The sequence below is a fragment of the Artibeus jamaicensis genome, unplaced genomic scaffold, assembly GCF_021234435.1.
Source record: "Artibeus jamaicensis isolate MK-2021 breed Jamaican fruit bat unplaced genomic scaffold, CSHL_Jam_final contig_387, whole genome shotgun sequence".
Classification (NCBI taxonomy): Eukaryota; Metazoa; Chordata; class Mammalia; order Chiroptera; family Phyllostomidae; genus Artibeus; species Artibeus jamaicensis.
In genome coordinates this window covers 23,370,095-23,395,070 of record NW_026521812.1, presented here as the reverse complement: position 1 = coordinate 23,395,070, position 24,976 = coordinate 23,370,095, and the positions used below count along the sequence as shown (strand labels likewise).

The 24,976-nt window shown below is 41.5% G+C and overlaps 1 protein-coding gene and 1 pseudogene across 1 annotated transcript in view; both read right to left on the bottom strand.

The window, feature by feature from the left end:
* SEC63 (SEC63 homolog, protein translocation regulator) overlaps positions 1 to 4,471 on the bottom strand; it is a 72,096-nt gene extending 67,625 nt beyond the window's left edge. The window contains exon 1 of the mRNA XM_037158994.2: positions 4,217 to 4,471. Coding sequence (XP_037014889.2) covers positions 4,217 to 4,340 — 124 coding nt within the window. The 5' untranslated portion in view covers positions 4,341 to 4,471. The remainder of the gene's footprint in view (positions 1 to 4,216) is intronic.
* A 12,445-nt stretch (positions 4,472 to 16,916) lies between these two features.
* Positions 16,917 to 22,877, bottom strand: LOC119059394 (peroxiredoxin-1-like; annotated as a pseudogene).
* Between the last annotated feature and the right edge of the window lie 2,099 nt (positions 22,878 to 24,976).

The following is a 24,976-nucleotide window of genomic DNA, read 5'->3' as shown; positions in this document are numbered from 1 at the left end:
AAGGTTAAACATTAGAGAGTTTGGGTTTTTTGTTTTTTTTAAGCAAAGACCATATAGCAAAAGCAATACACTAACCTCCCAAAAGTGACAATATCATCAAAAGACCAGTTCTCTTAAACCAGTTCTTCCTCAAAAGAAGTTCTCCTCTTAGCAGCATTTCTCAAAGCGAGAGCAGCACTTCTCAAGCTAGCTACAATTTATAATCACACACGGACCTTTTAAAAAACATACAATATTTGGGGAATGGGTATAAGTAAGTATTCTAAACAAGTAATTCTAATGTGTACCCAGGATTGAGAACTACTGTTCTAAGGAAATCTACGCCCTCCATGTTATTATTTCACATACGGCTTTTGTGCATGTGATCTGGAAAAGTATTCAGTCATCTTATTCAGCCAATTTGCAAACAACCAAAAGAGTACAATAAATAGGACCCTTCAACTAATAAAAGAGGTATTAATTATAAGAACACTTAGCCTCAAAGAACAAACAGCAAAGTAAAAGGATTCCATTGGTAATGTTTTGGATAACAGAGTAACTTCAATTAACATGTCAAATATGCCAATGACCAAGTTATTTCTATTTCTCAAACCCTAGATTTTACGATCTGTTTAATGGTGCCATGTTTCTTGAGAGCCCAATAATTCCAAATGAACTACACTAAAACAACTATCAATCATGAAACTGAGAGCTCCAAAAGTGCCATCTTTAAAAAATAAAAAATAAATAAAGATTACGTAAACTGAACTTTAAGTTTGTGTAACTGCTGGCAAAGAAAATCTTTCATTGCCTTCATACAGAGGATATCACTGAAAAGTCAAGATTGCCAGTAAGAACTATGAAATTCAAAAGTTATATGCCTACATTTTTGTATTGCTACTTAGTTTCATAGGACAAAAGCTTCAAAATCAAATATTAAAATACCGTATTTATTACTGAAAAACACTATTACAGGTCCGCATCCCATATTCAAAATCTTTGAGGACAGATATACTTCAGAACTTCTCAGATTTTAGAAAGACAGTACGTTCCCACCATAATAAAGCCCCAGAGGGTAGAAAACAACTCCAATGAACAAACAAATACCATAACAGCAAAATATGACGATATTTTAAGTGAGAAGCATAAAGATTAAAAGTAGTCTCCTGTTGGTACAAGCCACTAAATTATTTTGTGGCAAACATATAAAAAAAATTGTTTTGTAGAGCTTTGAGTAAATCTATAACTCAAGATTTCTCAGTGATATGGTGATTACCAGAAGGAAAGGGGTGGGGGGAGTCAGAAGACAGTATAGTGGGATAAACGGTGATGGAAGGAGAGTTGGGGCAGTGAACACATCATACAACATAGAGATGATGTATTACAGAATTGTACACCTGAAACCTATATAGTTTTATTAGTCAATGTCTCCCCACAAAATTAAATAAATAAAGTATTAGCTTTAAAAAAGATTTCTCCGTGATATTCAAGACACTGCAACTGGACTTTGGTGAAAAAGTCACTATGACAAAACATCCCTTTAATACCACTGTAATTAGAAAGAAACAACTCTATTATGTTAGAAACACAAAAAAAATCCAAGTAGTGTCCACCAATTTTCATGATGATTAGAACAGCATTTAAATCCACCTTAATTTTCATAATGCAATTTGGGACAAGACCGAACACACACATCAACACGTGCACATCTACTGACTAAGTGAAGTCACAAGCAGAGAGCCAGATGTGAAGAAGGGACAGATAAACACTTAACTTTTTATCTAGCAATATGGAAACTACCGAGGGCTTGGAAGCTGAGCAAACCTGGCTCCACCACATAGGAAAGTTAATTAAGCTCTCTAATCCAGTTTCTTCATGTAAGAATGAAGGTGTTAATAATAGTACCTATTTCCTTGTATTTTTAGGAGAATTAAGTAAATTAACACTTGAAGTCCATATTAACTTACAGTCAATATTAACCCCCTACCACTTTTCCAAAGACCAACTATATCCTAAAGGGGCACAGTATGACCTGCCTATGATATGTCGGCAATTTTCAACCTTTTTCATCTCATGGCACTCATAAATTAATTAAAATTCTGTGACACAACAAAAAATGATTTAGTCAAATCTTCTGCCGATCTGACTAAAAAAATAGGTATAATTTTGATTTATTCACAGCTGCTGTTGTATCGGTTGTTGTCATTTTCTTACTTGATAATCTAAGGGAAAAGAGGTCAGTGCTCCTGACTAAATAGGCAGGTACTGCATGTTTTAAAAATTCTTGTGGCACACCAGTTGAAAATCGCTGATATGTTACCAGGCAAATTTTATAATACAAAACCCACCATGAAAATATAACATTAAAATGACTAATTTCTGAAATCAGGGCAGCTTTTTGCAACACTCAAACCAAACCTACCTACTCTCCCAATACCCTTTTGTCTTCCACACAACCAACTGTAAATACAAGTAGGACTACTGCACTGAAAAGTGCACTTTTTTTACTTGAAATAAAATTATCAGAACGCTGCCCTGGCTGGCATGATTCAGAGGGTTGAGCATCAGCCTGCAGACTGAAAGGTCATGAGTTCAATTCCCAGTCAGGGCACATGCCTGATTTGTGGGCCAGGTTCCCAGTGGGGGCATGCAAGTGGTAACTGATAGATGTTTCTCTCACACATGTTTCCCTCTATCTCTTTCCCCCTCTCTTACCCTCTCTCTAAATAAATAAAACCTTAAAAAAAATTACCAGAATGGCCTAGGATTTGCAGATAAAGGGAAACCACTACAATATTAAGACTTCATTATTTATACACAACTACTGTCCAAAGAACCCAGAGAGAATTTAAGGAAAATAAGATGCAGAATTTAGAAAAATAAGGTGCAGCAGGCCACAATCCATTTTCCATAAACTGTCCACTGAATGAGAAAACAGGTAACTTTAATCTGAATTCTGCACCTAATGGATATTTAAATTGTGGTTAAATGTACAAAAGAATGGAATCCTTTATTATTTATCCTACATTCAATTTTAATTTAGTTCCATTATGTAACTCAAGAATGTTGCAAAGCAATGAATCAGTCTTCAAGCACAAGTTCTGAGCTGATTCAATGCTTCAGTGTTAACTATTTCCCCAAAGTACAGTACAACCTAGACCTCCACCACACCCAAGTTGAGGGGAGATACTGAATCAAGTTAACACAGCCTTAGGAATAGAAGCTCTCCCTAAATGTTGTTAATACTCAAAATTTATTAGTTACTGTTAGTACTCAAAACCTATTAGTTACTGTTAATGCTTCCATAACCTACTAGGGCCTTACAGTTCTATCAGCTTTAAGAATATCACCTGCCATATGTCCTAGTAGAGTGAAACAAATGGAATCCAAGTATTAGCCAAACATAAAATTCCTTGACTAGAATCTATATTATTGTGTTCTAATCCGATGTTATTTAATGTGAAAAGACTTGTAACTAAAAGCAAAAGAACCAGCTGCCTCCTAACAACCTACAGGAGGAACTACCTACAAGACTTAAACCTTCGTACTTGCACTTTTTGCGCTATAAACAGGAAACGCCAAAGAAAAGGAAAATAGAGAAAAGCCTATTTTTGCTAAGGGGAATAACCACCACAAGTGTGAGTTAACAAATGAGAAAGCAACAGGGGAAAGGACAGGGGGAGGGGCGGCTGGTGAGCTCTGTTGGAATCCTAAACATGCCACCCAGCTCAGACGGCACCCAGAACATCTGTAACGACAGCTGCGACAGGGAAAACGGGAGTGTGGGAGGAAGAGGACCGTGGTTTGGGGGCTCAGAGTTGTGCCTGCACCTTCGGCTTCCTCCTTTGCTAACTCTTCTCTCTCATCCCATTCCCAATCTCTCATCCCATCCTGCTTCCTCCGTTAAGAAACATACATTAAAAAAAACAGAGGCAGAGAAGACAAAGAGACTGGAGGAGGCTGTAAAGAGTGTCCAGAACAATGCCGAAGAGGGTGAGAAGCGAAACTCCTGAGGAAGACAATGCAGGGTGGTGAGGAGCCCTAGGAGCCACTGAGGGAAGCGCCGCCCGCGCGGCCCGCTATCGTGTCCAGGCGTCCGCAGCTGGTGGGGCCCGGGCACGGCGCTATCAACCTGGACGGCGGCGAGCGGGACTGGGCCGAGAGGGTGGGAGCGGCGCGGCCCGGAGGGACCAGAGGGGCCTGAGCAGGTCCGTGGGCAGCTGCAGGAGAGACTCACCGGCATTCTGGTCTCGGGGCCAGAGGTAGTATGTGGCCGGGATCACGATAAGCCCCACGAAGGAGGTGAGGAAGTAGAAGAAGGTGTTCCCGCTGTCATCGTACTGAAACTGCTGCCCCGCCATGGCACACCCACCTCTGCCTCCCTCGGCTCACCACCACCCCCACGACCCCACTCAGCGCTCGGCCACCGAGCGTCCCGACCCCGTGTGGCGTAGCTTGGACGCCGACGCCGCCTCTCCTCCCCACCCCCACGCCACTCTCACGGACACACCGCCGCTACCACCGCTACCGTCGCCAGCTCTCGCGAGAAAAGACAGTTCCCGCCCCTCTCAGCTTGTCCCACCCCTGCCTCTCCTCCACTCGCCTGCTAAGGGAGACGTGGCGCGTGCAGCCGTGAAACTCCACTAGGTCCCGCCCTTGGCCCCGCCCCCGGAACAGCAGCCCCGCCCCTCAAGCTTCTCTAGATTCTGCCTTAGGACCCTTGTAATCCTGGAGTCCTTTTACCTTCTTTCTCTGCTTCCTTTCCCATTGACCCACCCCGGGTCCAGGTGGTCAGTGTGTCGAGCCCAGGGAAGGCTTCTGCGCCTAGTAATGGATGCGGGCGGTTCACCTGGCTGGGACTGAGGTCCTAGCTATTCTGAGCAGAACTTTCTTGCCTCTCACCCTGTCCTGCCTTCTTGCTTTTTAATTTACCTGGTTGATAATAATGTTCTCTTAGGTTATGGATCCACTCCTCCAGTCCCAAAATTCTGGAAACAAGGGTCATGCAGAATTGAGCGGCACAGGTCAGGCCAGTGAGGGTTTCGTTTGCAAAGCAATGTTTGTTATTAAAAGACTGAGGCGTACTGAGCCCATTTTGCAAATGGGACATTCCCCAAGCCGTTAGAGACGATGACCTCCATTCCAGAGTTAATATTTATAACCTCCCAACAGCGTTTCTTTAACCCAGGCAGCAGACTAAGACCTTGATTGCTTTATGTCATTTTTTTGTCAGTAAACCCCTTGGAGAAAATCAGAGCATGCCCGCTATTCAAATGAGGAAATTGAGACTTAGATTGCCTAAAATCACGCAATCTGGGGATTCAAACCCAGATCACTCTGATGCCACAAAGCCAGTGCCCTTGACCATCACCTTGTCGTGGACCTTAAGATTTCCCTGAGAGCAGCCGGCACTCATCGCAGGATGTGGGCAGGAATATGCGCTTTAAGGAGGAACCGCTGGAGGAGCAGTTGCTCTAAGGAGCCTTTCTTTTGTTGGCTGTAAGATCCCAGAGACAGGTGTGTCCGCTGGGCTGGGAGTAGAGACAGCCGGTGCCCTTGATCTGGGAACGACCCTGTGATCCCATGCAGCCCAGAGTTTCCATCTCCCTGCTGTGGATGAAAAGGAAAAGCTCACTCGACCCATACCTCAAAGAGTGGTTGTGAAGATTAAAGGGAATTACAGTGAAAATGCTTTTCAAAGCAAAAGCTATGTAATAAGCATATACCACATATTATACGGTATTTCAAAAAGTCATTTTAAGACTTTATATTCTATTTACTAAGTTCCTTTTAATATACCTTCCATTGTTGAAAGAGAAATCTGGTCGTATATCATCTTTTATATCATGTCCTCGAAACTAGTGTCTCTCATTATCAGTAATGCTTTCCTTCATAAAAGAATGTTCACATGGAGTCTCTCTTTCCTTTGAAATGTTCTACCTCCCCATTTGAAAGGAAATTTCAGCAAATCATTTCTCTTCTCACTTTTTTTCTGTATGAAGTTTTCTAAGACTATTTAGAGGGGGAAAAATAAAACATGGAAATGAGAGGAAGTGATGTGGACTATGAAGTCACCACAGTATTATGATGACCCAATGCTGAGGTGCCCAGAATAATTTGCCTTGCTTCAGAAACAAATTAGTCATAAAACTGGCTCAGCTGAGGTAGGTAGGATCTTGAAGTTTCTTTTGTTTATGTTGAATTTGTAAAGTCTTCCCAGGTTTTAATAATGCTGAACAGGACTTCCAGCCAAGATGGAGGCATAGGTAGACACACTGTGCCTCCTCGCACAACCAAAACAAGGACAAAAACAAATTTAAAAACAAAAAACAACCAGAACTGACAGAAAATTGAACTGTGTGGAGGTCCAACAACCAAGGAGTTAAAGAAGAAACACTCACCCAACCTGGTAGAAGGGGCAAAGATGGGCAGCAGGCAGAGAGGACTTGAGGCAAGGTGGCAGCTTGCATACCAGGCAATCCTACATTTGCATGCAGATAAACTGGGAGGAACAACTGGGGAGAGAAACAGACCCCACAACCCAGGGCTCTAGCTCCAGGAAATAGAGCCTCAAATCTCTGACTGAAAATACCTGTGGGGGTTGAGGCAGCAGAGGGAAAAACTCCCAGACTCACAGGACAGTTTGTTGGAGAGACCCACGGGGTCCTAGAATGTACACAAACCCACCCACCCGGGAATCAGCACCAGAAGGGCCCAATTTGATTGTGGGTGGCAGGGGAAGTGAATGAAAACTGGCAAAGAGCAGAGCAAGCAGCACTGTTCCCTCTCAGACCCATCCCCCACATACATTGTCACAATACAGCCATATGGGATGCCCCACCCTGGTGAACACCTAAGACTCTGGCCCTTACTAACAGGTGCACCAGGGCAAAAAAAAAAAAGCCCAAATGAAAGAACAAATCAAAGCTCCAGGAATAATACAACTAAGCAACAAAGAGATAGCCAACCTATGAGATGCGCAGTTCAAAGTCAAAACACTGGTAATCAGGGTGCTCACAGAATTGGTTGAATATGGTCATAAATTAGATTAAAAATGGAGGATATGCTAAATGAAATAAAGGAAAATATACAGGAACCCAACAGCGATGGGAAGGAAACTGGGACTCAAATCAATGGTGTGGACCAGAAGGAAGAAACATTTAACCAGAACAGACTGAAGAAACAAGAATTTTAAAAAATGAGGAAAGGCTGAGGAAACTGCAGGACATCTTTAAACATTCCAACATCCAAATCATGGGGGTACCAGAAAGAGAGGAGGAAGAGCAAGAAATTAAAAACTTATTTGAACAAATAATGAAGGAGAACTTCCCCAGTGTGGTGAAGGAAATAGACTTCCAAAAAGTTCAGGAAGCTCAGAGAGTCCCAAAGAAGTTGGACCCAAGGAAACACACACCAAGGCACATCATAATTACATTAACCAAGATTAAAGATAAGGAGAGAATCCTAAAAGCAGCAAGAGAAAAGGAAATAGTTACCTACAAAGGAATGCCTATAAGACTGTCAGCTGATTTCTCAAAAGAGACCTTGCAGGCAAAAGGGGTCTGGAAAGAAGTATTCCAAGTTATGAAAGTCAAGGACCTACATCCAAGATTACTCCATCCAGCAAAGCTTTCATTTAGAATGGAAGGGCAGATAAAGTTCTTCCCAGATAAGGTCAAGTTAAAGGAGTTCGTCATCACCAAGCCCGTATTATATGAAATGTTAAAGGACCTTATCTAAAAGAAGAAGATCAAAAATATGAACAGTAAAGTGACAGCAAACTCACAACTATCAACAACTAAACTTAAAACAAAAACAAAAATAGAAACAAACTAAGCAAACAACTAAAACAGGAACAGAATGAAGATCATACGAAGGGTTATTGTGGGGAAGGTAAGTGGAGAATAGAGGCATAAATGGTAGACAGAAAATAGACAGGGGGGGTTAAAAATAGTATAGGAAATATGGAAGCCGAAGAACTTACATGTATGACCCATGGACATGAACTAAAAATAGGGGGGGATGTAGGTGGGAGGGGGTGTGCTGGGCAGTATAAGGAACCTATCTGTGTGGCATGGCAAATGTAGCCCAGCCCCTGATTCGGAAAACCAGCAGGGTGCAAGTCAGCACACAGGAAGCTGAGCCCACAGATCGGTTTTCCGTGGGGAATCAGGCCTGCATTGTATCTAGGCTGCTTAGAGGCTTGCTGTTTGCTAAAACTCCCTCACTCTGAATTGAGGCACCAAATGTTTACTGCATAACTTTAAGTAACTTCCTAAAGTCTGTGCTAAACCTCCCAAGTATGGAGTTTAACCAGTTCAACCGCCTTTCCCCTTGCATTTGTAAATACCCTTTTTCTTTGAAGTAATCAGCAACATTCTTCCCTTTGTTATCTATAAAAGGTAACCACCTAAAGTGAAACTATGCATAGTAAATGAGGACCATCCTCAATGTAATGTGCCTAGAAAAGCAATAAAAGCCTGTCCAGGCAAGAGTTGGGGCCCTCTCTCCCTCAGACAGTGACAAGGCTGTCCCTTTTTCTCCACAGGACTTCTGTAGTCCGTGTGAATTTGTTCGTCACAGCCACAACACATGGACCCTGCTGGCTGGGGTCCTTATCAGGGTGAAGGGGAATAAGGGAGGGAAAATAGAACAACTGTAATAGCATAATCAATAAAATATATTAAAAATTTTAATACAAAAAATAATTCTGAACAAATTGTTTTTATTACTCTGATTACATGTTTTGTTCAGCATTTGTGTAAAGATAATCAGTTTTATAGTCACATGGCAATATAAATTATTAATGATATATAGTTCCCTTTTGACTTTTTTTAATGCAATAATCCTCTTTTCATTGAAGCTTTGGGGTCATGCATAAATGTGACTTGAACAGAACTGAACCATGAAACAACATTTTAAACAAATTGCACTTATTTGCTAACCTCTAAATCTAAAATATATTTTTTTACCAAAGCAGATTAAAGAGTTGAAAATGTATTTTCTATTTTCTAAATCTAAAATATATTTTTTTACCAAAGCAGATTAAAGAGTTGAAAATGTATTTTCTATTTTCAAAGGTATAAACATATTTAACCTACAACTTAATAGTATTGAACATAGATAAACTCAGATCACCCAAATATTCTCCAAAGCAAATCTGAATTATACCTTTAATTAATCACAATTTCTGATTCATTGTGATGTTTTCAAGCTAACACAATTGTTTCTTTCAAGAGATCATCTTAATAAAATGCATGTATTTAAAAGTAAGTGCATATGGTAGAGTACAACCATATCTTACTCTAATAGTACATGGTAAAAGACATCTTTGCATTGTCTCCATATATGTGTCTGCAAATGAATACTTTAATCAATTTTATTTTAATTGCTAGGTAGATATTTCTTCTCAAGTATTGAGAAAATGAGTATTTTTAGGTTCCTCTTAATAATTTGCTTTTTCCTCAGAGTGAATCTTTCCTTCATTGCAAGTCATCCTTGTACTACTGGTGTTGATTTACTTTTATAGATACCCAAACACATTTGTGTGGTCATAATCAACATTAATTCTCTGCTTAATGGAGTTAGCCTCAAAAAGACAAAAGAATTTAATTATTAAGTAGATACATAGAAGTTTTCCAGTCTTTTCCCTCCTCTCCTCGCCTTACAATAACCTTCACTGCCAAAGCCTAGGAAAAATCTTTAATGTTAACCCCCTAATTACTTTGTTTCAGAGTCAGGATTTCCTTTATTAAGAGTTAAATCTCTTCAGATATAAATTAACCTATTTTTTATTTGTCTTTAGTAAAGATGAAACGTAACCCCCATCATAATGGCAACAGTAACATTGGCAAAGTAAAATTTCTATAACACTTGTGATTGACAAGAATCTTCCACAACATTATTTCAGCTGCAAATTCAAATCATAGCCTACATGTGTTGACTAGATGAAAGGTACTATCAATTGCAATTCTTTCATTCCCTGGACCCCCAAGGTCCTCAGGACCCAATGAAACCCCAGTTTCACCCTTGGAGAGAATGTGAAGGGAGGTGTGGGTTCGAAACACATTAGGAGGACTTGTTTATGCTCAACCTTGAAACCCTGATAACAGTTTTAAGAGAAGCTGAATTCTGTGGCTTCCATTTAGTGTTTAGAACACATTTGTATTTTGGCTCCCCACTTCTCATGAGTGTGTTGGACTTGTCAATACCTACTGTTCTTCTCTATCCCTACTTTTGTCATTACAAAGCTGAAAATTTATTGCAACTGAAGCAAGTTGTCAATGATGTGTCAACAAATTCAAGTCATTTCTTTTTTTTTAAATTTTTTATTGATTATGCTGTTACAGTTGTTCTATTCCCCCCTTCATTCCCCTCCACCCTACCCCCCCATCCCTACCATTACCCTCCCTTTAGTTTATGACCATGTGTCTCAAGTCCTTTAGATTCTATATTTCCCATACTATTCTTGCCCCCCCATCTATCTTCTATCTACTTCTATTTTCTATGCTACTTATTTTCTGTACCTTCTCCCCCTTCTCTTCCTCCCACTCCCCTGTTGCTAACCCTCCTTGAGATCTTCATTTCTATGTTTCCACTCCTGATCTAGCTGTCCTTTTAGTTTGCTTTTGTTTTAGGTGTGGTTGTTAATAACTGTGAGTTTGTTGTCCTTTCACTGTTCATGTTTCTTTAACTTCTTTTTCTTAGATAAGTCCCTTTAACATTTCATATAATAAGGGCTTGGTGATGATGAACTCCTTTAACTTTATCTGAGAAGCACTTTATCTACTCTTCCATTCTAAATGAAAGCTTTGCTAGATAGAGCAATCTTGGATGTAGGTCTTTAGATTTCATGACTTGGAATACCTCTTTCCAGCCCCTTCTTGCCTGTAAGGTCTCTTTTGAGAAATCTGCTGACAGTCTGATGGGGACTCCTTTGTAGGTGACTGTCCGCTTAGCTCTTGCTGCTTCTAGGATTCTCTCCTTCATTTTAATTTTGGCTAATATAATTATAATGTGCCTTGGTGTGTCCCTTCTTGGGTCCAACTTCTTTGAGACTCTCTGAGCTTCCTGGATTTCCTGGAAGTCTATTTCCTTTGCCAGCTTGGGGAAATTCTCCTTTATTATTTGTTCAAATAAGTTTTCCACTGGTGGCTGTGCCTTTCCCCCCTTCTGGTACCCCTATAATTCGGATGTTGGAGCGTTTAAAGATGTCCTGGAGGTTCCTAAGCCTCTCCTCATTTTTGAATTCTTGCTTCCTGACTCTTTTCTGTTTGACCATTATTTGCTTTCTTCTGGTCCACTCCATTGATTTGAGTCCCAGTTTCCTTTTCATTGCTATTGGTGTCCTGTGTAATTCCATTCATTTCAATTAGTTTCGCCTTCATATATTTGTCTAATTTGTCGGTATAATCAACCAGTTCTGTGAGGATCCTGATGACCAGTGTTTTAAACTGTGCGTCTGAGAGTTTTGCTATTTCTTCATCGCTTAGATCTATGGGCTGTGGGGCGGGGCTTTGAGATCTTGCAACATTTTTGGTCTGTTCTGGCCCTTTAAGTGTGAGAAGCGGTGCCTTAGACTCCCAGGTTGCTGGGTTGTGACGCTGTATGTGGGGGCGTAGTCAGAGCGGGGAAATGGCGGCGCCCTCTACTGCCGCTAGCCGTGGGGACCCGCCGTGCCCCAGTCCAACCGCCCACTCCCTCGCCTGTCCACTCGCGCACAAATGGGCGACCACAGTCAACACGCAGCACCGCTTCCTCGCTGTCTCCTCCGCGGTCGCTTGCCTGGTGGCTCGCTCGGTCGCTCACTAGGTCCAACCCTGCGCCTGGATTCCGTGCGTCTGGATTCCGCACCTGAGTCCGTCTGACGGAGTCCCCTGTGCAACCCCTCACCAGCCGCTGGTTTCGCCACTTACCGGTCAGGCTGAAGAATTTGTTGTTAACGGACTTCCGAAAAGTTCAATTTTCCGTGTGTCTGGCTGTGTTTTCTGTTGCTAATATTTAGTTGTCTCTAAACATGGTTGTGTGAGAAGGCACCACACATCCACCTATGCCTCCATCTTGGCGGAAGTCTCCAAGTCATTTCTTTATGAATTAATTTTATGCATCACTAACACATCGAAATTACTTAGTGAAAAAAAAATGACTGACATTGCAAAGTAAGCCATAAAGTAGCACTTAGTGAAATTTCTCACCCAGATTCAACTATAACCTGAAAGAGCAGCCATAAATAAATGGAAGAGTTCACGCTGGGCAATTTCAAAGGTATAGATATTTGAGTAAAAAGGAAAAAAATCCTCAGTAGAATTAGAACTTCAGAAAAAACTAAGTCATCTTGTTGAAAAGCCAATATTTCTGGGTCCTGAAGCTTATAAAATTGAGGGCCCCTAATTAAGAAAAAGAATATAAAATTAGGTACAAAAGTTAATACTTACTATGGACTATGGGTGATAATGATGCTCCAACATAGGTTCTTCGGTTGTAACATGTGTAGCACTCTGGTGGGGACATTGATAATGGGGGGTCTAGGCATGAGTGGGAGGAGAGTACATGAGAAATCTCTGTACCTTCCTCTTCATTTTTCTGTGAACCAAAATCTGCTCTAAAAAATAAAGTCTACTGAAAATTTAATATTTATAATAATTGTAAACTGCTATAAATGTATGTTTCATAGACAGAAGAATTCTGATAAATTCTATTTTGCATGATTTTCATCCAAATTTTTTTAAGTATGATACATTTATAATTGTATACCCTGCATATTGAGTATATTCCTACTAAAAGAGACTTTCCTTTTTGACAAGGCTCAATAAGAACCAAATCTTCTGCTTAGAATTTTAACATCTGATGTTGGGAACTGCTCTGCCTGATTTCAGGAACTGTAACTACCCCCCATGGCAAATGCTGCCTCTGCTTCTTCCCTCTGCCCCCAAAGCATGGTTGATAGTCCACGATGGGTCATACTCCTCAGAGGAGGGGTAACCTGAGCCAGACACCATCACTCAGGAGGCCATCATGGAAGGACTCAGGGGGCTGCCACAAAGAGGGAGTGATGGACCCTTGCTCCCTGGCTATTCTGATGTAGCCTGAGTCCCCGTGTCCTCTGGGAGAAGCACTTCCTGGCTCTAATCCACTTAAGCCTGAAAACCTATGAAGGGGGTGGCAGTGTAGCTCCTGGCCTTGCTAGAGCAGTATCCAGGGTAAATCTGGCATAAGAAAGAATTCCTAAAAGTCCTGTGAAACCTGCTTTGCTAAGAGTGCTTTCATTCATATGTGAAGGGTCTGAGCAGGAAATGAGTATGTCTCCCAAAATTTCTGCAACCCCCTTTCCTGACAGACACTGACTCAGACTAAGCCCTCAGGTTTCTTTGAAATGTTATCTACTGTTTGATCCTTACCACCTGTATTCCTGTGTATTACAACCCAATAAAAGCCCCTGGGGGAAGGGCCTCCTGGCCTTTTTCCTCTGAGAAATTGGCCACCTCTCCCCAAGCAGATCATGTCTTGGTAGTGTTACTTTCATCCAGAGAGGACAGGGGGACTTGCAGGCAAAGTTGCCCCCACAATCTGATGAATAGAAGAATCTTCCACAGAGTAGTTTCTGACTCCATACACTTCAAACAACGTTTCTTCTCCACTACCTACATACTTCAGGTGCCAAGCCTAGTGAGACATACTCATTGGGTGAATCAGGATGTGTCACTCTTTCATGTTTCAACGTCAGGTGAGTTTGCCACAGGGGGAGGAGGTAGAAGGCATATTCTTGCAAGTGGTAATAACTATACATGAAATAATTAAAAGCCACATAAGAATATCACCAACTCCAGAATGAATGTAACTCTCAACCTCCAAACATGCAGATTATTGTAGAGAAGAAATTCAATCATTCAACATTGAACATTCACTGAGCTCACACACACTATTGACCAGCATGGGGAACATTTAAGACAGTCTTTGATCTCCAGAAACTCTCCTATAATCTAATGAGGAGAACAAATTATTTCAATAAGTGAAAAAAAACAAAGAAGGAATTGATAAATGTTATAAGAGATATAAATATAAAATTATTTGCAAGTTTATAGGAAAGGATCATTTCCTTTGGCTGAGAGAATCAGAAAGCCTCAAGAAAGAGATGGCAATTGAGTTAGGTGTTGAAACTTAAATAGAAATTTTAAAAAATTCAGGTGGAATCATCTAGAGCACATTTGAAAAATAGCATGAAGTCCAATCTGGGTGCGACTGGGAATAACAAGTGGGAGGATACTTTTAAGTCCAGCTTCCAGGTTACAGGCAATTAACAATATTTTACTGCTAACAAACAATACATTAACAATAATGCATTGTTGCTAATAATAGCAACAATACATTAACAATAATGTATCCAGGATACATTAACAGTATTTTCTTGAAAGTGAGCTTTATTAAAGGAGTAGATGAGTGGGAGACATTGTAATCTTCTTTGAATGCCTAAAAAGGTGGCGGGGGCCGGGGAATGGTTTTAACCAAACCTTCTTAAGATCTAATACAAAATGTATGTCCCCAGAAAGACACACCTACCTCATTTGGCTGGCTCCTGCATTTCACATCCTGCCCCACTCTCTTCCGATCCTTTCTTCCCTCTTCTGTCCTTCCTCACATTTGTTCCTTTCTCCTCCTCCTCCTTTTAACACCCTATTTTGACATAATTATAGATTAATAAGAAGTTGTAAAAATAGTAGAAAGGTGATCCATGTACCCTTCTGTCAGTCTCCTCCAATAGTAATATCTATTTTTTAATTGATTGATTTTAAAGAGAAAGAGAGAGAAGAAGGGAAGAGAGGAAGAAAAACATTGATTTGTTTTACTTATTTATTTGTGTGTTTGTTTTTTAAGAGAAAAGTCAAATGGAGGATTGAAGTCTCCCTCTTTAGAAGAAAGAGATATTATATTTTTATTGCCTTCCCCACTCTTCCTTTTTTTTAAGTTTAATTTATTGGGGTGACATTGGTTAATAATATTATTTATACATTCATTGGTTGATTCTGGTATGTGTCCTGACTGGGATTGAACCATTAACCTTGGCACATTGGTATAATGCACTAACCAACTGAGCTACCCAGCCTGGGCCTCTATTTTTTTCAATTATAGTTTACATTCAGCATTAGTTTGTTTTAGTTTCAGGTGTACAGCATAGTAGTTAGACAATCATATACTTTACAAAGTGATCCCAATATTTCAAGTAATTGCATCAGCACTACACAGAGTTGTCGCAATATTATTAACTATATTTCCTATGCTGTGGTTTACATCCCACCAATGGTAATGTCTTACATAACTATAGTACAATCTCAAAATCAGAAAATTGATACTAATACAATCCATAGACCTTATTCAGATTTCGGGGGTGTGTGTGTGTGTGTGTGTGTGATCCTTCTAAAGCCTTGGAGAGCCCTGGCCAGGTATCCCAGTTGGTTAGAACATCGTCCCAATATGTATGCCAAGGTTGAGGGTTGGATCTCCAGTCAGGGCACAGACACGGGTCAACCAATGAATGCATAAATAAGTGGAAAAACAAATCAGTGTTTCTCTCTCTCAAATCAATAAATTTTTAAAAATGAATAAAGCTAGAGGATTATACAACTTTCCTCAAAATTCTCCAGTCTTCATCTCTCACTCAGAGCAAAAGCCAAGGGATTGGATCTACAAGGACTTAAGTCACCTTCCTACCCCTTACCTCCCTCAGTCCATTGCTCCCACTTCCCCCTCATTGTATCACTCCGGCCACACTGGCCTCCTTATTGCTCTTGGGGCCTGTGCACACAGTGGATCTCTCTGCCTAGAGTGTTCTTCCCCCAGCTCTTTGTCTCTTCCTTCAGGTCTCTTTTCAAATGTAAGTTCTTCAGAGAGGCCTTTCCTGGTCTCTGCGTAATGCAGCATCCTCCCTCATTTTTCTATCTCCTTATTTGCTCTTATTTTTCTTCAGAGCATTTGTCACCAGGTGATATATGCTATGTTCATTTGTTTATTTATTGAGTTTCTTCCCCCATTAGAATGAAACTCCACAAAATTAGAGTCTCGTTTTATTTATTGTTGTACCCTGGTACCCAGAATAGTGTCTTGGCATAAAGGTATACATTAAACTGTTTGTTGAATGAGTGAATATTCCATCATACTGTCATACTGAATTTTGTGATGTACCATTTTATGATTGTTTTAAACCTTGTTACATTCTGTATGTTCTATCCCCTTACCAGAGGTGCTAGGTGAATTCGCATTATCACAATCTCAGAAACTGGATTTTTCTGCTTTAACTTGAGCAAAATCCTGGTCAGGATCATCCATTTAAAACAAGTTTCAGTGACTCTTTTTTTCCCCTTTCCCTTGTTTCTCCTCCTTTTTGCTGGTTCACAGTATAAGACATCAGAAGATGTAGATAATGGAAAATAGACTGTGTCATGGGATTTTTTCATTTACATGGAGAAGTTTAAGGCATGTATTGGTGTGTCCAGGTGGTGGAGCCTGGGTCACAGCCATGGCCTGGTCGCAGGCAGGCTGTAAAAGTATTCCATGTTTTTTATCTTCTGTGATGAGACATTCTGCCTCAAAAGGTGGGAGGTTCCCAAACTTCGGAAGGGGTTCAGATGCCATTAGGAATGTTAATGGTCCACAGTAACTGGGAAGATAAGAGGTAAGACTCTCTAGCCATTACTTCATGGGCTGCAGTTGGTATCTGGCTGAGATTCTCCATTGAAAAAGGAGAATATTAGAAGTTTGACCTTTCTGTTTTGCTGAAGTTGTAGCAATCCCACCCCCAGCAAAGACTAGAGCTGAGCAACTTCAGAAACAAAGAAAAGCAACCATGGCAGCCTGGGCCAAGGCAAGCACCTGGGGTGGGGGCCGGTTTTGTTGCTGGGCTGCCAAAGGGTGAATGACTATGGTCACAATAGGGTCCCCAGCTCTCACGGGTCACCCAGATTGGCCAGACTCAGAGTGCCACCCTCGAGCTGATTGATAGCCGGCCAAGATGTTGCAGCATCAGCCATCATTTCCAATCCACTGAAGGCACATTGATATGGGCCATTCTGGCCAACACTGGCTCGTCAGATCCAGGGAGGGAATAGAAATGCACAATAAAATTCACTTCATTCAGCTCTCTGTGCAAATGCCACCTCACAAAGGCCTTCCCAGGCCTCTCTGTCTAACACAGTGCCTCCTTCTACCACCCTTTTCTAGGCCATGTCCTTCTTTATTTTTCTGGGTAACACTTAGCACTGTGATATATTAACTAATTCACTTAGTGCTTATCTCCCTCATTAGAACAGAATCTCCAAGAGGACAGAGATTTTGTCTGTCTCGTTTCTCTATCCCCAGCATCTAGACCTAAGTGGGTACTCAGTAAATATCTGCAAAGTGAATGAAGTGAAGTGTTGAGTTGTTACTGTGGTCATCACCTAAGGTCCCTCCCTCACTTTGCCTGCTCTGATACAGCTGCATGCCTAGGACAACTCTGCCTCAGGAATGACTCCCGCCTTCCTTTTTCTTTTTTTAAACAACAGGTATATTGAGATATAATTCACATACTATAAAATTCATCCTATTAAAGTGTACAATTTGTGGGTTTTAGTGTATTCACAGAGTTGTGCAATCATCACCATTATCTAATCTTAGAACATTTCATCTCCCCCAAAACCCAGTACTCAGTACCAGTCACTCCTCTTTCTACCTCATCTACCTGTGACAGCCACTTACCTACTTTCCTTTTTTTTCTCAGTTCAAATTTAATAGAAATTACAAAACGTAACAGGCAATGCCCCACTACTGCACACCTGAGCTGGCCTACTCCACAAGTTCAGGCCATTTCCTCCAGAAAAAGAAAGGCTGGCCTCCCCACACCCTGCAGGAAAAGCCCGTCCTGTCTCAGACCACATCCAGCCAAAATCTGAGATCTTGTGTTTTAAGCACAATGATAGCAAAAGAGAGGTTTTGATCTCATGGCTGTACACTGCCGCCATGACCCCATAATGACTCGATGCTGACTTATGCTTAGAGAAATATTCTTTGCTCTTGTGGACCTCAGGCTTCCTGGTATCACAGCCAGGTGTCCAGCCAGCTGGGCACACTTTCCTATGTTTGTCAGTGAGCTGAAAAGCCTGAACTACCCTCAGAGTCTCGTCCACAGAGCAGATGACAGTAAGGTCGTTTGTGGTGATCTGGCAGAGGATGCCTTTCTCATCGATGACAAAGAGGCCCCCAAATGAGATGCTTTCAGCCTTGAAGGCCTCATAGTCCTGATGTGTGAGCAATGGTGCATGAGGAGTCTGACACCAGGGGAATGTTCGTGGGCCCCAGCCCTCCTTCTTTCCTGGGTGTGCTGATCCATGACAGACGTGAGCATCCACAGAAGCACCAATCACTTGGCAGTTGAGTTTCTTCCATTTTTCCGCCCTATCACTGAAAGCAATGATCTCCATGGGGCAAACAAAGGTAATGTCAGGAGGGCGAAAGAGGAACACCACATATTTTCCTCTGTGGTCAGAGAGGCTGATACCTGCGGACTGACCATCTGGCACAATAGCTGGAGCTTTGAAGATGAAGGCAGGGCACCTGGTGTCAGCCTTCCCTGAAGACGTCTTGCTATCAGCAGCTCCAAGACACAAATACCAAGACCAGCAGGTCAGGAAGAAGACTCACAAAGCCCATTAACCTATTTTCTGTCTGAATAGATTTGCTTTGGATAGATATGTCATAAACATAGAGTCATATAACATGTGGCCTTTTGTGACCAGCTTCTTTCAATTCAAGGTTCATACATGTTGCAACAGGTATCTGTACTTCATTCCTTTTTCTGACTCAGTGATATTCCAGAATGTGGACATTGAACATTTTGCTCACCCAGTCGTCAGCTGATGGACGTGTGGGCTGTTTCTACCATTTGACTGAACGCTCCTGTGGCACTCGTGTGCAGGTTTTTGCGTGAGTGTGTATTTTTCAATTCTCTTGGGTAGAGACCTAGGAATAGAATTGCTGGGTCATACAAACACTCTATTTAGTATGTTGAGGAACTGCCAAACTGTTTTCTCAAAGTGGCTGTATCATTTACAATCCTTTCAGCAAAGTATGAGGGTCACAATTTCTTCACAGCTTCATCAACATTTGTTAATTATCTGCCTTTTTTATTTTAGTCATCCTAGTGGGCATGAGCTGGTATCTAATTAGGGTTTTGATTGTCATTCCCCTAATGACTAATGATGTTGATCATCTTGTCCCATGCGTATCAGCCACCTATATGTCCTCTTTAGAGACATGTTTGTCCAACTCCTTTGCCCCTTTTACAATCGAGTTGTTTTTTTATTGTTGAATTGTAAAGGTTCTAAATGTGGTAAAAGTTATAAATGTGATAAAAGTCCCATATCAGATACTTGTATATGACTTAAAAGTATTTTCTCTCATTCTATGGGTTGACTTTGATAAAGTTCAGTTTATTTATTTTGAATCCACTTTTGAAATTTCTTCTTTTTTATATCCTCACTTGAGAAGATATGTTTATCAACTTTTTTTCAGAGAGAGATGAAAGGAGGGAGAGAGAGAGAGAGAAAGAGAGAGAGAGAGACATCAACATGAGAGCAAAACATCAATCAGTTGCCTCTTATACACCCCCAACTAGGGATCAAACCTGCTACGTTCCCTGACCAGGAATAGAACCTGCAAACTTTTGGTGTACAGAATGATGCTCCAACTAGCTAGAGCTGAAATTTCTTTTTTATAAGATTAGAGATGACAGGTCTTTGTCCTGTTGCCCCAAGAGCTGGCAAGGCTCATTCCTCATGAGCATCATAGCAGCAGCTCGCAACTTTGAATCGGCCCCTTTCTCATCCCCTGTTCCATAGCCCGTGCTATTACCTTACTTGGAATTCCATCTCTGCCCCATCCTCTCTGCCTAACCAGGTCTTTATGGTCTTTCAAGACTTAGCTCAGACATTTTCTCCTCCTCTTGTGGGGGTCCCTAGGTTTCCCCCCAGAGAGGGAGCCAGGGCCCCATTTCTCACCACAGATAGGAATGCCGCTCTGTCTTCACAGAAGCCATCACAGAAAGGAATTCTGTATTATTGCCTTTCTTATTGGAGAGTGGAGTCTAAACAGGTCTGCATTTGGATTTCAGTCCCATGATCAGCGTACAGATGCAGACGATGTAATATTCCTGATCCTGAGTCATTTCCCTGGAAATAATATCTAAGCACAGGGCTGTTGAAAGATGAAAGATATAGTAATAAAGTTAAACTAGTTGGCTTGGTGGTTTCTCAAAAATGTTTTGAGCATTATGTGGGGTTTTTTAAATGTGGGAGCTCACTCTAGGAGTGAGGCACATGTTAAGTTCTCAATGAATGAATGTTAGTTTTCTTATTTTCTAATTCCAATTCCAATAACAGATACCCTGTGGCAAGGGGAACCATATCTCCTGTGTGGGCACCCTGACTGTATTCCTTTAAAAGTTTCTTTAAGCATCTGGTAAAAATGATGAACTATCCCCCCAGGAAATGGACTTTCCCCAACAGTTTGTGTAAGATTTGGGTGGGATTCCTGAACACCCGAAGCTCGTCATGGATGCAAGAACTAAAGGTGTCCACACTCTTCTTGTGGATGTCGCAGCTGGTGCTGCCCACTTGGTCTGCTTATGAATGAGCAATTCTTACCAGGCCATTCAACAATTCTACTTCTTGGTATTTACCCAGGTAAGCTGAAAACTTTTTTCCCCACAAAAACCTGCACATGGATATATATAGCAGCTTATTCGTAAATTGTCAAAACTTGGAAGCAACCAAGATGTCTTTCAGTAGGTGAACGGATAAACTGTGTTACATCTAGACAATGAATTATTATTCAGTGCTAAAAAGAAAGGAGCTATAGCCCTGGCTGGTGTGGCTCAGTGGATTGAGTACCAGCCTGTGAACCCAAGGGTCATTGGTTCAATTCCCAGTTAGGGCACATGCCCGGTTTGGGGGCCAGGTCCCCAATGGGAGGCGCACGAGAGGCAACCACACATTGATGTTTCTCTCCCTCTCTTTCTCCCTCCCTTCCCCTCTCTCTAAAAGAAGGAGAAGGAGAAATGAGCTATCAATTCATGAAAAGACATGGAGGAAACCTAGATGCCTATTACTGAGTGAAACCAAAAAGGCTACATAAAGGGCAAGACTATGGAGACAGTAAAAAGACCAGTTGCTGCCAGGGGTTAGAGAGGCATGAACAGACAGAGCACAGAGAATTTTTAGGGCCATGAACCTATTCTCCATGATACTATAATGTTGAATACTCATCATTTTCCATTTTTCCAAACCCACAGAGTGCACAGCATCAAGAGTGAACCCAGTGTAAACTATGGACTTTGGGCGAGTATGATGTGTCCATGATGTGTCCGTGTAGGTTCAGCAGTGATAACAAATGTCTCATTCACTCTGGTACCAGATGTTGACACTGGGGGAGCCTGTGCATGTGAGGAGGCAGGGAGGGTATAGGAATCCTCTGCACTCTCCACTCAATTTTGCTGTGAACCTAAAACTGCTCTAAAGTCTATCAACTGGCCCTAGAGCAATGTCAGTAACTGTGCAATCGTCTTCCCAGAAAATGACTGCACAGGGATGTTTCCGAGAAGCACGCTCTCTGGAACTTTGGCGTGACTCTGTGGTACATCACCATGGGCGTTAAAAAGATTGTGCTCTCTGGGGTTGCAAGAAGTACTTAAATCAAGCAATAGCCAGGTTGTTGCAATCTTCCTGGGAATTTTTATTTTCTAGTACGGAGAACCACCAGCAGATGGCATTCCAAGAATACGCAACCTGGGTTTATACTGCTCAAACAGATTTTGATGAACATTTAATGATAAGGTGAGAAATCTAGGGTAGGCAGACTTCTTGAATACTGGTTCTTCACAGAGTCACAGTTTCTTATACTCAAATCAAACAATGTTTTTCACTAGTGACTGAAATGTCTAATCTCAGAAAGTCACTGGGGACAAATTCTTAAAGTCTTGAATCAAATGAGAATTTTGGTTATTCTATGTGAAAATGAATTAGAAGAGTTTGTTGTTTTTATTTAGGCATTGTATTTCTTTTAGATTTTCTGCTTATATCATAAGTGTCCTTTGGTGTGTAAAAATGAACAGTTGTGTTAATGATTTCCCAATGAAAATATAAAGCTGCAGTGGAATAGGGCTACAAAATCACCAGAGGGAAGGGCTTTGCTCAGAGCAATCCAGTGTGGGCGCACTGGGGAAGAGGAGGGGGGTTGAGGGACGGGGTTCTTACCAAATGTAGAATTCTACAATTGGTTTTACAAAAATAGAAATTTTTTCTTTTCTCCCTCTAAGATTCTCAATTAAATCAAACATTCTCAGTAATGTGACCATTGAGCATGAAAGACTTCATCCGTGTTGGTAAATTCTGGTATTTATGCTTTCCATTTGCTAAAATCCCCGTGAGTCCATGGGCAGAACTGGAGTGTAGAATAGCCTTCAGTAAGACAAAGAGTTTATAGTTCAGGTGTATTTGACGGTATAGCAAAACCACTTCACACATGGCTGGTGGATCATTGTAGAAACTGATGAATCTGTTTTGTTTAATGGTAATATTTTTTTAAGAGAAAAGCTTCATGAAGCATTTTTTTAAAAACAGCATTGGACTTGAAAAGTTTTAGGAATTCTCAGTGTTTCAGAAGATCTGGGAATGGCAAATAATATTTTTTGACTCCTACTATGTGTTAGGTGATATTATCTCCAGTCATGTAAATTACTGAGCCCCATACTCACCAATCAAAGCACCCAGGTTCAGAGGGGAGTCCTGATTTGCCGAGGTTACATAACCAGTGGCTGAGCTGGGACTGGAGCCCGGGCCTGTTTGGGTAATCGTAAACACTACGCTGTCTGTCATTGTTGGTGTGATCTTATTCCAACAGGTGATGTGAAACAATTGAACCTCCTAGATAATTCAGAAATTTAACCCCAATCACCTAGGAAGGCTGTTAAAGATTCAGAGTGCCAGGTCATAGTCCTAGAGATTCTGATTCAGAAGATTGGGGGTGAGGCCCTGGCACCTGAGTGTTTAACAAGTCCCCCCCCCCCCCACAGTGGTTCTGCTGCAGGTCATCGTCACACCTGAAACACTTTAAGAAAATAGGCCCAAGCCAGTGGACTTGAACCTCTCATGAGCAAAAAAGCCTTTGAGAACCTGATAAAAGCTCTGGAACTTTTTTTCCAGAAAAATGCATATTTAACATCCCAAACTTTGCATACAACTTTAGGAGCTTCACAGACACTCTGAAGCCTTGGATACTTGGTCTCCTGCATGTCCCAGTTTAGAGTGGCCTGATCAGAAGCCCCTTCCATCTCTCCACCAAGAGATGTCGCTCTTCAGCTTCAAACAGCCTCCCAAAGACCAGCAGTTAGAAAAGGAAGAGTTTTCCAGGAAAATGAGTTCATGTTTGAAAAGGAGCTTCCCTTTTCAAATAGAGCAGACTCTGGCATGGTGCTTTGAAAACTTCAGCTGAAGCAGAATGACAGCGTAGAATGACCTACAATCACCGTGAGAGTTGTCTGGAAATAAAAAGGTGTGATTCAAACCAACAGCAGGGACCACAGATTAACAGGGGTACAACCAGAACCCATTTACTTTTCCAGGAACCCTTTCCCTAACTTCTCTTTCCAATCCCTGGGTTTTCTCTTAGGTGTCCATTTTAAGCTAGTACTTGCATTGTTAAATAACAAACTGCATTTAGTTCACTCTAAAATATCTGAAACACGAGGCTCAAAAGGATCAGGTGATTCTTAAGTAAAAACTTCATTTCAAAACAATGTTCATTTCAAAACAATGAATACTTGTAAAACTTCAAAAATATCTATTACCCAACAAGGTAAAATTTACAATGTCTGCCATCCAACCAATTATTCAAAGAAGATACTCAAATCAGATATACAAAGCAAGAAAACTATGATGGGATACATGTGAGGGAGTGTGTGTGTGTGTGTGTGTGTGTGTGTGTGTGGTTTCAGAAGTCTTGAAGGAGGAACAGGAGGTCACCTGGTAGACAAACGGCCATACTTTGGTGACCCATTAGGAGGGATTATTATGAGCAAAGACTTGGGCATGAGAAAGAAAGTGGGTGTGGAACCTGGAGGAGCTGGGTGTGAATAGAGCCTAGAATATAGAAAAGGACAGGCAAGTGACCACACCGGAACGTGGGCCAAATACAGTCCTAGGACAAGCCATTCCTTCAGGTGCTTAAAATAAATAATATTTTAAAACTTATGGTCCCTCTTTTTCTCCCTCTCTCCCTCCTTACATCCATTCCATTCCATTCCATCCAGATCATGTTGGCTCTACCTTGGAACATGGAATCCAGCCACTTCTTTCCTCCTGCAGAATCCACGTTTGTCCAGGTGACTGGCATCATTCTGCTGGACTGCTGTGATAGCCTCTGAACAGGTGTCCCTGCCTCTGTCCTTATTCCACCCTCCCCAGCATTCTACTCAACATAGTAGCCAGAGGAACCTTTTAAAAACTGAACTTAGCCCTGGCTAGTGTGGCTCAGTGGATTGAGTGCTGGCTGAAAACCAAAGGGTTTCCAGTTCAATTCCCCGTCAGGGTACATGCCTAGGTTGCAGGCCAGGTCCCCAGTAGGGGGCGTTCAAGAGGCAAACACATATTGATGTTTCTCTCCCTCTATTTCTCCCTCCCTCCCCCTCTCTAAAAATAAATAAATACAATCTTTAAAAAATAAAATAAGCTGAAATTAGATAAAAACTCCTCTGCTGAAAATATTTAAATTCCTCATCTCGCTCACAATAAAATCCAAAGCCCTAAAGATGCCCACAACATCCAACCTGCTCTCCCCCCACCTCCACCTCCTCCCTCCTCCCCTCACTCTGTTCCCACCACGCTGGCGTGCTCCTCGCCACCACGGGACCTTCCTTCCTCTGTTGTTCCCTCTGCCTTGTGAGCTCTTCCTCCAGGTTTCCACTTGGCTCACTCCC